Here is a 13630-nt window from a genome sequence, read left to right on the forward strand (position 1 = left end):
GAATTCTTCCTCACTGGAAGTGTCCAAGCAGATGCTGGATGACTGGCGTCAGGGATATTGGAGAGGAACTCCATGCATCATGTAGCTCTGGTTGAACAAGAAGACCTCTGAAGCCTCATCTAAGGATGATGTTGCACGGCTCCACAAGTGTCTGAAGTTTGCCTAAATGGCCACTAGATGTCACTGTTGTATATTTGCAATAGCAAGATTTTTTCTTTTTAATAGGTTTATTTTTTATTTATTTATTTTTGGCTGCATTGGGTCTTCATTGCTGCTCTTCATTGCTGCATTGGGTCTTCAAAGCTGCGGGCTTTCTCTAGTTGCGGCAAGCTGGGGTTACTCTTTGTTGCAGTGTGCGGGCTTCTCATTGCAGTGGCTTCTCTTGTTGCAAGCGTAGGCTCTAGGCCCACTGGCTTCAGTAGTTGTGGCATGCGGGCTCAGTAGTTGTGGCTCGCAGGCTCTGGAGCACAGGCTCAGTAGTTGTGGTGCATGGTCTTAGTTGCTCCAGGGTATGTGGGATCTTCCTGGACCAGGGCTTGAACCCGTGTCCCCTGCATTGGCAGGCAGATTCTTAACCACTGAACCACCAGGGAAGTCCTTTTTTTTTTTTTTTTTTGCTGTTGCAAAGTAGAAATCAGAAACATGACTGATTAACATAAGACAGTGAAATTTTATTAACAAAATGTGCATCCCTGTCTTATACAATTCATTTTTAATAAATACAAGAAAACCTAAATATCACTTGAAGCAAAAGTTTCCAAGATCTACTATATTCTCAAAATTGGATTCCTTTTCTAAATTCTCTTTTAGTTTTCCAGTATTCTCAGAATTTAATATAACTTGCCATAAAACCGCTTCTGTTCATCCACTGCCATCTCAAATGTCTCATCCATCTTTTGTATCTATTGTTCTAGATAGGAGCTATATCTTGCTCTCTTCCACATGGCACATTAGCACTGTGCAGCACTCATAATAATACTTCTAGCAATATCTTACATTTCTATGTTGCTTACTATTTACAGAGGACTTATTTATAGTGTCTTATCTAATCCACATAAAATAAAGTGGTTAGGTTTCTAAAATATGAAGAAATAAGCTGAGAGATGTTAAGCAACCTGCCCAAGGTCATAAGTAAGAAAATGCTTCCCAGTTTTATTGTGCTAAACTATGGAGGCTCAGGAAATGCTACAGACTTTATGTCTCTTGGACATTTGCAGTGTACATTAGTATATTAAAGGCTCTGAGAATTCCTGGCAACTTTAACCCCCCACCCCAAAGTCTTCAAACATATTTAGCCACTATCTATTTCTTTCTTTATCTATCTACCTGTCATCTATTTTTTTTTTCAGAATGTGAGTTATTATGTAACAGAATACTAACTTTTCTATTGGGAATTGCTGTTAAGTGATAAATGTCAAATTCAAACCCTCTACTCCTTCAATTTAATTTGATTGACTAGCAGTGTTTCAAAATGTGCAGTGCATCAAGAAAAATATAGCCTCAATTTTCTCATAGATAAAAAAGAAATTTATTTAATCAAAATAGGTTATTCTCACCCAAAGTCTTTCAATGTGGCAAATTTTGTCTCTTCTGAGCATTTCAGGCAAACTCAATCTAATATACAGAAGTCCAAGATGAAAATGTCTACTTCCTCCTTGTTTCTCTGACTCTCCCTGTGATTCCAACAGGGGTGGCAAAGCTGCTGTGAGAGCCATCTTACCTCTCTGAACTAACTCTGTGGTTTAGGCACAACACGGGCCATTACGCTTGCTCTAATGGTCCCTGTCTCCTTGGTTTTAACATGTTTTCAGAATGTCTTCATCATTCAATTAGAGGATTTATTGTCTGACATCTGTTGAATGTCAGACATGTGGCCAAAACTCAGGAAATACACTCTGAAAAGTTAAACATTCCCTGAAAATGGACTTAAGGGCAAGAGATCATTCCAGTTAAGTTGACTTAGCTTTAGAATGGCAGCTGTAATGATTGAAGTCCTTTCTTCCATGGGGGTGAGAACCACAGAAGACTCCTCCTACAACACTGACCGAAGGATTTCTGACTCAGCAGTTTCCTCACAGCGGCCTTCACATCCTTGTTCCTCAGGCTGTAGATGATGGGGTTGAGCGTGGGGGTCACCACCCCATAGAAGAGGGAGATGAACTTGTCTGAAAGATCCTCTTTGTCTACCCCCAGGAGGGGGTCCTTAGACTTGGGCTTCCCATACATGAAAAATAAGGTCCCATAGAATATTACCACCACAGTGAGGTGGGCAGAGCAGGTGGAGAAGGCCTTTTTCCTCCCCTCAGCTTAGGGGATCCTCAGGATGGTAGCAATGATGAAGACATAAGAGGCAGAGATGAACAGAACTGGGACGCCCCCGGAAGATCACATTGGTCACCCCCATACCAATCACATTGATGGATATGTCGGCACAGGCCAACTTCAGGACAGCCAAGGTCTCACAGGTGAAGTGGTTGATGATGTTGTCCCCACAGAGGGCCAGCTGAATTGCCAAGGATGTGTGTACCAGAGAAGCAACACCACCAATAGCCCAGGAGCTGGCAGCCATGGGCACATAGACAGCCTTGCTCATGACCCCAGGGTATCTAAGGGGGTTGCAGATGGCCACGTAGCGATCAAACGCCATCACGCTCAGGAGCACACACTCTGTCCCTGCCATGGCAAAGGAGAGGAACATCTGCACGGCACAGGTGGAGAAAGAGATGGTTTCCTGGGGGGCCGGGAAGCCATCCAGGACCAGAGAGACTGAGGAGGTTGTGTAGCAGATGTCCAGGAAGGAGAGGTTCCTCAGGAAGAAGTACATGGGATTCTGTAGGAGGGAGTCCAGGATGGTCACCAGGATGAGGACCCCGTTGCCCAGCAGGGTCACCAGGTACATGAGCAGGATGAGCACAAAGAACGTTTTCTCCAGCCTTGGGTGGGCTGAGAGGCCCAGGAGAATGAACCCCACCAGGGGGGAGGTCTGATTAGCTTTTTCCATGTGATGCCCCCTCTGTCATCAGCAAATTACAAAAGTAGCACATCAGGCTTTCTTGAAAAGAGTCCCAGGCATCTGGTATGCGGTCATTCCTGCTGTGTAATAGGGGAACATACGTGTGTTAGAGAAAAACAACTGAAAGAGACAGCAGGGTGTCCTCAGCTCTTACATGAGAGAAGGTCAGAGTTGGAGCAGAGCTTACAATGGGCCAGCATTGGGCGAAGGCCTCAAGTAGTCTAGGTGTGTGAGGGGTGTTTCTGAAGTTGCTACATCCTCTCATTGTCCATAAAAGCAACTGAGACCTCGAGAGGGAAGTGACCTGTCTGAGCCTTCTAAGTTGGTGACAGAGACAGGATTTGACCCCAGCGGACCTGATCCCCAGTCAAGGAGAGATTTTCCTCCGCATTATGACTCGTGGCTGGAAAATCCTATGAATGATTTCTCTTTAATGTAAATGTATAGACATTTCATTTAATCTGAGTTTTCTTAGATTCTCAGGGAGGAAAATCCCCAAGCTGATCCAATTCTTAGAACCAGTAAATTTTAAAGCCTCTTTAAATTTTGACTACAAAACTTGTATAAAATGTCAATCCACTTCCAGACAGAGACAAGCCCAGGTAAAGACTCAACCACACGGAGGATGACTTCTCCAGTCTGCCTACCATAAATGACACAAACTTGACGTTGTCAGCATTGGAATCTGCCTAGTTTAATACAGATTGATAGCAATATGTGGGGAGCTTCCTATATGGGGAGGAACTTTATGAAGTCAACACAAGGATTGATTGGAGTGATTGAACACACACTGTGGGCTGACAACTGTGCAGCTTACTAACCAGTTAACTCAGTGATCAGTAACCATATGAACTACACGTACCAGACAGTAGGCTGTACAGCATTAATTTCTAACCTCACCTCCCTGGAATATTGGTGAACTTCTTAGCCAGAGGTAACTAAGAAATGTTTTTCCTTTGTCCTTTTATGCTATATTTTATTCTTGTGTAATATTCTGGCTTTCTGACCCCATCCTTGGGTTCCGTACAAGCAACTAGTTTATAGGGAGACCTATATGCCTTTGTGTAGAGGATTTCTAGTCTCTTAGTTGCAATAGCTCAGACTCTAAATTCAGAATCCTCATTGATACTATTTCTCTAGCTCCTTTTTTTTTTTTTTTAAAGAAGATGTTGGGGGTAGGAGTTTATTAATTAATTAATTAATTTTTGCCGTGTTGCGTCTTCGTTTCTGTGCAAGGGCTTTCTCTAGTTGTGGCAAGCGGGGGCCACTCTTCATCGCGGCACACGGGCCTCTCACTATCGCGGCCTCTCTTGTTGCGGAGCACAGGCTCCAGACGCGCAGGCTCAGTAGTTGTGGCTCACGGGCCTAGTTGCTCAGCGGCATGTGGGATCCTCCCAGACCAGGGCTGTTCGAGTTCCCGTGTCCCCTGCATTAGCAGGCAGATTCTCAACCACTGCGCCACCAGGGAAGCCCTCTAGCTCCTTCTTAATTGCAGCGGGTGTGTGTGTAGGAGTGGGGGCGTGGTGGAAGATGAGTGGTAAATATTAAGGAGCATCTGCTCTGTGCCACACTCTTTGAAACACCCCAAGAAGAAGATACTGTCATTTAAGGTTTATAGATGAAGTAACCAAAGCTCAGAGGAGTGGAAGATTTTCTCTCTGGGGTTGAATGACAGATTGGGGTTGAATGATTTTCACTCTGGGGTTAGATTGCAGGCTCCAATTCTGAGTTCTTTCCACCAAATAGTTGCCTTGATGTCTTGGTGCAGAGATTTTTGAAAGCTCCTGTCTCTCCAGTACCAGCTCTATATATTCTCTGATCCCTCTCTTTGTTCAGCGTGCCTTTGCTTCACTCATGGTGGAAGAGTTTACGTCAGATGTGTTGTCAGGCAGTTCAGCTCCTGCCCTGAATTGAATCCAGTGTTTCTCAGCCTCAGCACTATTGACATTTGGGGCTGGATAATTCTTTGTTGTGAGGGGCTGTCCTGTGCGTTGTAGGATGTTTAGCAGTAGCATCCCTGGCCTTCACCCACCAGTTTTTAGTAGCACCTACTCCCTGAGTTGTAACAGCTAAAAATGTCTCCAGACATTGTTAAATGTTTCTGGGAGGAGAGGGGTGTGCAGAGTTGCACCCGGCAGAGAGCCATTGACCTAATCCAGGAGACGCTCCCTCATTATACAGTCACGGGTTTCATTGTATTTCCTGTGCAAGCCTATTACCCTCCCCCCAGTCCCTCAGCACAAGAGGATGTTTCTGTTTGCTCGAGGCAGGTCCACTCTGTGTGCCCCGCCATGAACTTCTGCCCCAACTTATCTCACATTCCTCCCAGTGTCTCTCCCAGCTCTTTGAGGAAATGAAAAGTAAACATTATGGTCAGTGTCACAAACAAAATTTGATAGTGACAAGGACATGCTGTGCTGGCAGAAGCCAAGGAAAGTGGCTTCTGTTAGAGAAGCCGTCGTGTCCACTCCCAGCAGACAAATCTGTGCACATAGAAAGTCCTGCCCATGAACAATGCGGTGTGGGTGTGAGTGTTACACAGGATTTGACCTACGTGAGAGCTGCATCCATGGAAGTCTTAGTGCCTGTCATGTGGGAGATGCTGAATAAAAGTTGGTTCAAGCGGGATGAACTGAACAGCTAGGAAGACCTTTGCACACTGAGACCGGAGCTGTGGGACCCGCCCCTGCCCATGACATGCGTATTCTCTGTGGCTTGAGCAAGTCCTTTCTCCTCCTGAGGTCTCAGTTTCCCCATGTGCATCCTGAGAAGGCTGAATCAGGTGCTTCCCTGGGCATCCCAACTCTGTTGTGGACTATCCGGTGCTGGGAGCAGTCTTTGGTAAAGGTGGCTGCCCACTCCTTCAGGTGTGGTGTGCGCGCGCGCGTTTGTGTGTGTGTGTGTGTGTGTGTGTGTGTGTGTGTGTGTGTGTGTGTGTGTGTAGGGGAGATAAAGTAGGGCTGTGTCAGGCTTTGGAGGGGACTCAGGATGGAAGAAAAGAAAGAGCTCTGACTCATACAGCCCAGTGAGAGGAGGGAGAGGAAGCCAGCTGGGAGAGCAGGGAGAGGAATGGAAGCTTTCACCTTTGTGGGGCTGTACGTGCAGGTGTGGCTCCTTGGCTTGTCCCGAGGACCTGGCCTGGCTAGTGGTCCCACCTCTACCTGTCTCTGGAGCCAGCAGGTAGCTGAGGAGTGGAGGCAGCTCAGTGTAGTCAGAAAGCCCCTTACATGTTCATACAGCCTTTCTGAGGAGCTGTTTGCCTAGAAAAAGTAAAAACCTGAAAAACCTGCATACCCTTCACCTTAGCAATTCCACCTCTGGGAAATAATTCTACAGAATCAATGAGAGTAGAGGGCCAATGTCTCACAGTAAAGGCTTTTACGTAGCAATATTTGCAAGTGAAAATAGGAAACAAAATAACTGTCCACCAAGAACTGCCTAAGTAAATTATGCCACTTCATATAATGGAACATAACATATATATATATAATATATAATTAAAGTTATATTTGTGATTTTTCACACCAGAATATTATTCCACTATAATGGTAAATGAAAAGGGAGAATACAAAATTTTACACACTGTTATGATCTCAATTAGGTAACGATATGTGTGGATTAAAGTTACTGGAAGGAAATTATAGCAAAATCAGTAGGGGAGGGATTCTTCTTTGTACCTCTTCAATATTACCCCATTTTCTATTAATACAATGGGCACAAGTTACTTGGTATTCAGGGGGGAAAAATCTTAGCAATTATGAAAGGAAAGTGAGAAAAACAGAAAGAACTAGCCATAGACTGGAAACCAGATGGACCAGGCTTGGGTCTGCTGACCCTCTGACCCTGAGGAAGATCATTCTTCTGAGAAATCTCTGCAGGAGGGGGATGACAGGAATCCTATGGGCCTCCCTCCCTGGGTTCCTGTGAGGAGGGAGCAGCAAGGGCAGGGCAGGGGCTTGGAAAGTGGTGAGCCCTGGAGAGCGGGATGGACTGCCTAGCACTGCCTCTCAGCTGCTCCTCCCTGCTCCAGCATGAGCTGCGGGAAGGTTTCTCAGAGCAGAGGCAGGGGAGGGGAAAGTACATCTTTGGGAAATGCTCTGCAGAAGGCATGGCCAACCACCTCTGTCCCCGTCACAGCCCAGCTCTCCCCACCTGTGTCCTGCTTGTGGCCGCCTCTCTGAGTCTCCTGATCCCAGACACAATTCTCAACTCTGCACTGCACCCCAGGACCAGACCCTAGATGCCAGGGAAAGACCCAGACACTCCCCTGCCTGACTTCCTTTACCTCTGAGACCCTCTTTCTTCTTTTTCCCCTTGAATCCTTGTGGGAACTTTAGGCTCTGGTGGGTGTTTCTCTCACGTCCTTCCTCCCAGCTGTGTTGGCTGAGCCCCGGGTATTTCAGTTACAGACTCTTCCTGTACAGGACCTGTCATCCTTGTCTGAGGCTGAGGAATCCCAAGGGTCCATTTTCCCCAGCAGTGAAGGGAGTCCTGAAGCTGCAGCCGTGGACTCCTACAGGGACACTGCTAGTCCCAGAAGCAATTTAAACTTTGGAATGTCGAGTGTGCACAGGGTGCTGGGGCTCAGCATACTTGGGGGCTCCAGCATACTCGGGGGCTCCACATCCCCGCCGTCCGTTGCAGTTAGAGGCAGTGACCGGGACATGGCCAACTGGAGATGGAGAGGCGGGCACAGCAGATGCCGGCTTCCTCCTGAGCCTTCCCCAGGGTCTCAGAGAAGGCAGTGCTCGCTTTAGGGGCCAAGCACCTTGTCCGCAAGGTGAAGGCCTAGACACCCAGGATGGGGAGGCAGACAGATCTAACAGTAGCAGCGACTGCAGAATTAACTACATTCATTGAGCTCCCCCATGTGCCCGTCACTGTGACAAACATTTTACACACATTATGTAAGTTCAGTAAAATCCAGCAATGCATGTATGTTAAGTATCTACTTCCAGTCTTTCCTGGGAGGTTGTATTATCGCCCTATTTTTTTATTTGAGGGAACAGACTTTAAAAAGTCAAGCGATTTACCAAAGACCACATCTTGTGAACAGCAGAGCTGGGATTTCAATCTCAGTACATCTCATTCTCTTTATCATTATTGATATCACCATCATCACCATCATCATCATCATCATCATTATCATCACTGTTATTTAGTAGGTATTACTTGTACTTGGAACAAAATTTATAAGGTATAGGAGGTATAATAAAATTAAGCCTCTGTCTCCAGTCACCCAGTTCTTCTCCCTCGAGGCAAACAATATTAGCAATTTCTTGTATGCTTTTTCTTCAGTGGTGTTCTATGCATATTGTTAAGTAAGAAAGGCAAGATAGTAAGACATTGTGTATTTGTGCTAAATGTGTCTCCAAAATAAAGTTAGCACAAATACATACTGTCTTGCTTTTCCTCACTTAGCATATACCTTGGAGATATATACCTTGAAGAAAACATATGTAGTACTGCTTCATTCTTTTAAATGTCTGCATATATTCCATTGTAAATATAGATAATCATTTAATTAACCAGTCTGATATTGAAGGACATTTAGATTTTTCAGTCCTTTCCAATCTTACGCTATTACAATCAGTGCTACAACAAACATCCTTGCATATTTATAATTTAGCACATGTGGTAAAAATATATGTTTTATGTACATTTGTAATTTTTATGGATATTGCCAAATTTACAAGGTCTTATCAGTATATGAGAATGTCTGTTTTCTCATACTCTGTCAACATAATATGTTGGTCTTGAGACTTTTTGGTCTTTGCCAAACTGATAGTTGAGAAGTGACATCTCATTGCAGTATTTAAAACTTTTGGTTTTTAAAATAATTTAAAATGTGAAATATAGCACATATATGTAAATGCATATATAAAACACATATTTTAAATTTAAAAAATAATAAAGCAATTGACACCTAATTTAAGGAGTAGAACATTGCCACATTGCCAGCACCTTGAAATCTTCCTGGGTATTCCTTCCCACTCCCAGCCCTCTCTCTCTCTCTCCTCCCAGAGATAATCACACTCCTTACTTTTGTTATAATCATTTCCTTGCTTTTCTTGAATTTTATCACCCATGGATGCATCTTTAAACAATGTAGTTTAGGTTTTCCTCTTCCTGAACTCTAAAAATCAAATCACTTATAGGTGTTCTTTTTGACTTGTTTCTTCATTCAATATTATGTTTGCGAGATTCATTCATATTTATGTGTAGATGAATTCATTACTTTGTATTGCTACATTCCATTCTATGACCGTAGCACAGCTTATTTATACGTTCTATTTTGATGGATAATTGGGTTGCTTCCCAACTGAATGCTGCTATAAATATTTTATACTTTTCTCCTGGGACACATATGTCTTCCCAATTGTCCTAGTTGTGTTTATAGCCCATCCTTTCTCCACCAGTCTGCAGTACCATCTCTGTCATATATCAAGTCTCCCAACATAAATGGATCTGCTTCTGGGATCTCTACTCTTTTCCATTGGTTCGTCTATTCCTGTGTCAATGCTGCACCGCCCTAATAAATATTGCTTTATTGTATGTTTTGATTTCTTGTAGGGTAAACCCCTTTATTCCCCCCCTCCAGTACTTCTAATACCTCATGCCTGTTCTTGGTCTTTTGTTCTTTCATATAAATTATTGAACCAGCTTCTTAAATTCTGGGGATTAAAAATTTGGGATTACACTGAATATATAGAGATCAATTTTGGGAGAATTAACATCTCTATAATACTGAATTTTCCTACCCATGAATGAGAAGTATTTCTCTCTTTAATATCATTCAAAACATTTTATAATTTATAATTGTATGCATAAAAGTCTTGGAGCTGTTTTACTAGATTTACCCCTGTATGGTGGCATTTATATCTTAATATATAAATATCTATATTTATATTTCTCGATATCTTTAAAAATATTTCATAATCTGCTGCTGGAATATAGAAATGCAATTGGTTTTTTTTTAACATTGATTTTGTCTAGGAACCTTGCTAAACTCTCTTTTAAATACTTATATCTCTAAATTGTTTTAGATTTCCTATATAGTAGGTAATAAAAATATCTGTGAATGATGACAGTTTCTTTTTTTTCCTTCAAAAACGTTAGACTTGTAGTCTTTTTTTCTTGTCCTGCCTCACTGGCTGGGGCTTCCAGTTCAGTGCTGAAAGTTTTTATCATGAATGAGTGTTGTTTTTTCAAAAGCTTCTTCTGTTTCACTTGATATAATCATGTGATTTTATTCCTATTTAGCCTGTAAATATGGTAGATGCATTGACTGATCTTTGAATATTGAACCAACCTTGTATTCCTGGGAGGAGGGGATCCTCCTTACTGCTGGGTGGGGAGTGGGAATTTCAGCTCCCTACTAGGGCTCTGCTGATTCCCTTCTGCCTGGCAGAGGCAGGAGTGCCTAATACTACTCCTACGACCTCCACTGACACTGTGGGAAGGGGTGGCCTCATTAGCACAGGCACAAGTCCTGACCCTTCTTTAGGCCCCCTCTGATACCACCCAAGTGGGAAGGAGAAGGAGCTTCCCATGTAGTCTCCACTGACACTGTGGGTTGGGGTGGGGACTTGTTACTGCCCAGCAGATATAAACATCCCACCTCCCTATCCAGCCTCCTCTGATACCACATTGACAGGGTACTGGTTGGGTTGCCTTGTCATAGCCTGGTAAGAATGGAAGTCTAGGCTGTCTGCTCAACCTTTGCTGGTGGGGTGAGGGTGTTGTTGTTGTTTTTTCCTGAGGTGTCTGGCTGGAGTAGAGTGGTTATTGTCAAGACATTGAATTTTTTAAAATTAATTAATTTTTGGCCATGTTAGGTCTTGGTTGCTGTGCGTGGGCTTTCTCTAGTTGTGGCGAGTGGCGAGCAGGGGCTACTCTTTGTTGCGGTGCATGGGCTGTAGGCGCGAGGGCTTCAGTAGTTGTGTTGCATGGGCTCAGTAGTTGTGGTGCACGGGCTTAGTTGCTCTGAGGCATGTGGGATCTTCCCAGACCAGGCCTCGAACCCGTGTCCCCTGCATTGGCAGGCGGATTCTTAACCACTGAGCCACCAGGGAAGTCCCAGGACATGGAGTTTTATCAAGCACTTTCTACATCTATTGAGATGATCATTTGGTTTTTCTTCTTTAATTTATTAATGTGGTAAAATTTTAATGTTCACCCTATCCATGCTTTTTTGGGATGAATGCAACTTTCTCACAGTGTATTATCTTCTAAGTATATTACTATATTTGTTTTATTGATTTTTTGTATTTTAGCATTTTGGCATCAATGTTCAGGGGGAGTGCAGGCCTGAAAAGAGTTTATTCCTTCTGTCTTATTTGAAAAAGAGCCTGGAATTTGACCAAGACTAGTTTGCAGTTTTTTGTATCTCAATTGGGAATTATCTACCATGTAAGATAAATATAGGATTGCAGTTGGAGTATGCAGTGGTCAGCAAGAGAGGGTGACTATATAAAGATGCTTTTGCTTTGGGCTTTGTAATTGTCAGGACTTTGTAAGTTTCTAGATAGAAAACTTACTCCAACCAGCATAATCCCAATACAAACTTTAATGCTCATACAACTGAGAAGTTCAAGGGTGGATTCAGTCTCAGGCACAGCTGGAATTAGGGACTCACCATGTCATTAGGACTCTCTGTCCCTTCATATGGTTCTTATCTCTACTTGTCTTTTCCTGGCTTCATTTTTAGCAGACTTTCTCACATGCTAGGGAAGAGAGCTGTCAGCAGCCTAATCCACATTTTTCTATTTGAGTCTCCAGATGAGAACTGAGCCCTGGCCAACACCTTAGACTGCAGCCTTGCAGAGGACTTGCTTGAATTCCTAACTCACAGAAATGGCAGGATTATAAATGTGTATTGTCTGAAGCTACTAAGTGGTGATCTGCTATGCAGCATAGAAAGCTAATACAGGACCCCTTTCTTCTTGCTCCAGTTGAAATATGCTGGGGAATGGTTCTGATTAGTTTGACCTAGGTCACATGCTTTCCCTTAGACTGATTGCTGTGGCCAAGCGTTGGTGTAGTACAATTGGCAGCCCCACTAGAATCACATGATAAGAGTGAGAGGGCAGTTTCCTCCCCAAACAACAGATGCACAGTGAAGATGTAAGTAACCTCTGTGACGGCATCCGTAGGAACTCCAATACTGTGACTTACATGTGCTTCTAGCAGAGGTCGTAAATTGCAACCCATAGCCAAAAATGGCTGAGGAACAAATTTTGTTTGGTCCTCATAATACTTATACTGTTGAAGAATTACGGGAAGCACTCAACTCTGCAAACACCAGACATAAATGTGGAGCCTGCAGCAAAGGGAGCAGCTCTTTGCATTCCCTCCCCACCCCCTTTCTGCATTCCCGCCTGGCAGCAGTTGGCTGGAGCTGAGGAGGAAGAGGCAGTTAGCTCCTGCTTTCCCACCTGGTCCTTCCACCAGGACCTGGTCCTGGTCTTTTCCCACCTGGTCGTGTCCACAGGGGACACGTTCCCTGTCCGGCATCTGAAATGCTCTGATTCCTTAAATGCTCTGATTCCTTAAATGCAGTTTGGGTGATTACGTTCTAGACACGTTGTCTGTGATCATCTGTGATGTTTGATTAGGTCATATTTTGTGATAACCTTCATTAGATACTATACTCTCTTGAAGATTTTAAGGATCATCCTAAATTGAGAGAAATGGTCACCAGTAGTAATCAGGTAGAAATTAATTTGCATGTACGCAGAGCTCTGAAAGACTCCATTTGTCAGTGGTCTGGTTTAAACTCTTTGGTTATCTTCAAAACAAGGGCTGGAGTAAAGACTGGTTTTCTTTGCTTCTGAGAACCTTTGATGAGTGAGCCTTTGTGTTTGCCTCCAAGCCCAGGGCTTGGACCTTTTCCCAACAAATAGGATGGACCTGCTCTAGGGATGGGAAAATGGATGGAGCATGGGTCATCCCAACCTGTTAGAAAGGGGGAAAAAGGCTTTGAATGAGGGTACTTGGAGGATACTCTAGACTGCCCTGAAGTTTACATTCAGGGCTTTTCCTCCCTCCAAAATGAAAACATCTTTTTTTTTTTTTTTTTTTTTTTTTGCGGTATGCGGGCCTCTCACTGTTGTGGCCTCTCCCGCCGTGGAGCACAGGCTCCGGATGCGCAGGCCCAGCGGCCATGGCTCACGGGCCCAGCCGCTCTGTGGCATGTGGGATCCTCCTGGACCGGGGCACGAACCTGTGTCCCCTGTATCGGCAGGTGGACTCTCAACCACTGCGCCACCAGGGAAGCCCAAAACATCTTTTTAAAATATCTTCTGTTAATGCATGACCATTGTAAATATATGATGTACTCAAACTTCTTTATGTATTTTCCCTAGGTATTTTAAAGTTGTGACTGGTGTGAATTATATACAACCCCCCTACTGTACTTTCTTACTAGTTGTAGTAGTTTTGCAGTTGATTAAACTTTTTTCCTCAGTAAACAACATCTGTTTACTTACTGAATAGTTTTCTTCTTTTCTGTATTTCGTTCCTTATTTATTTTTCTGATCTGGTTTAATTAGCTAGAATGATGCAGACATCGAGAGCAGAGGTCCTAATCCAGACATGCATTGTAGGCATGTCACT

At 43.7% G+C, this 13630-nt stretch overlaps 1 protein-coding gene across 1 annotated transcript; it reads right to left on the reverse strand.

Moving 5' to 3' along the window:
- Positions 1-1965: 1965 nt before the first annotated feature.
- Positions 1966-3001, reverse strand: LOC136125090 (olfactory receptor 2S2-like). The gene is given in 2 exon segments (XM_065879916.1): positions 1966-2376; positions 2378-3001. Coding segments are annotated over 2 exon segments (1035 nt in total).
- Between the last annotated feature and the right edge of the window lie 10629 nt (positions 3002-13630).

The sequence above is a fragment of the Phocoena phocoena genome, chromosome 6 (assembly GCF_963924675.1).
Source record: "Phocoena phocoena chromosome 6, mPhoPho1.1, whole genome shotgun sequence".
NCBI lineage: Eukaryota > Metazoa > Chordata > Mammalia > Artiodactyla > Phocoenidae > Phocoena > Phocoena phocoena.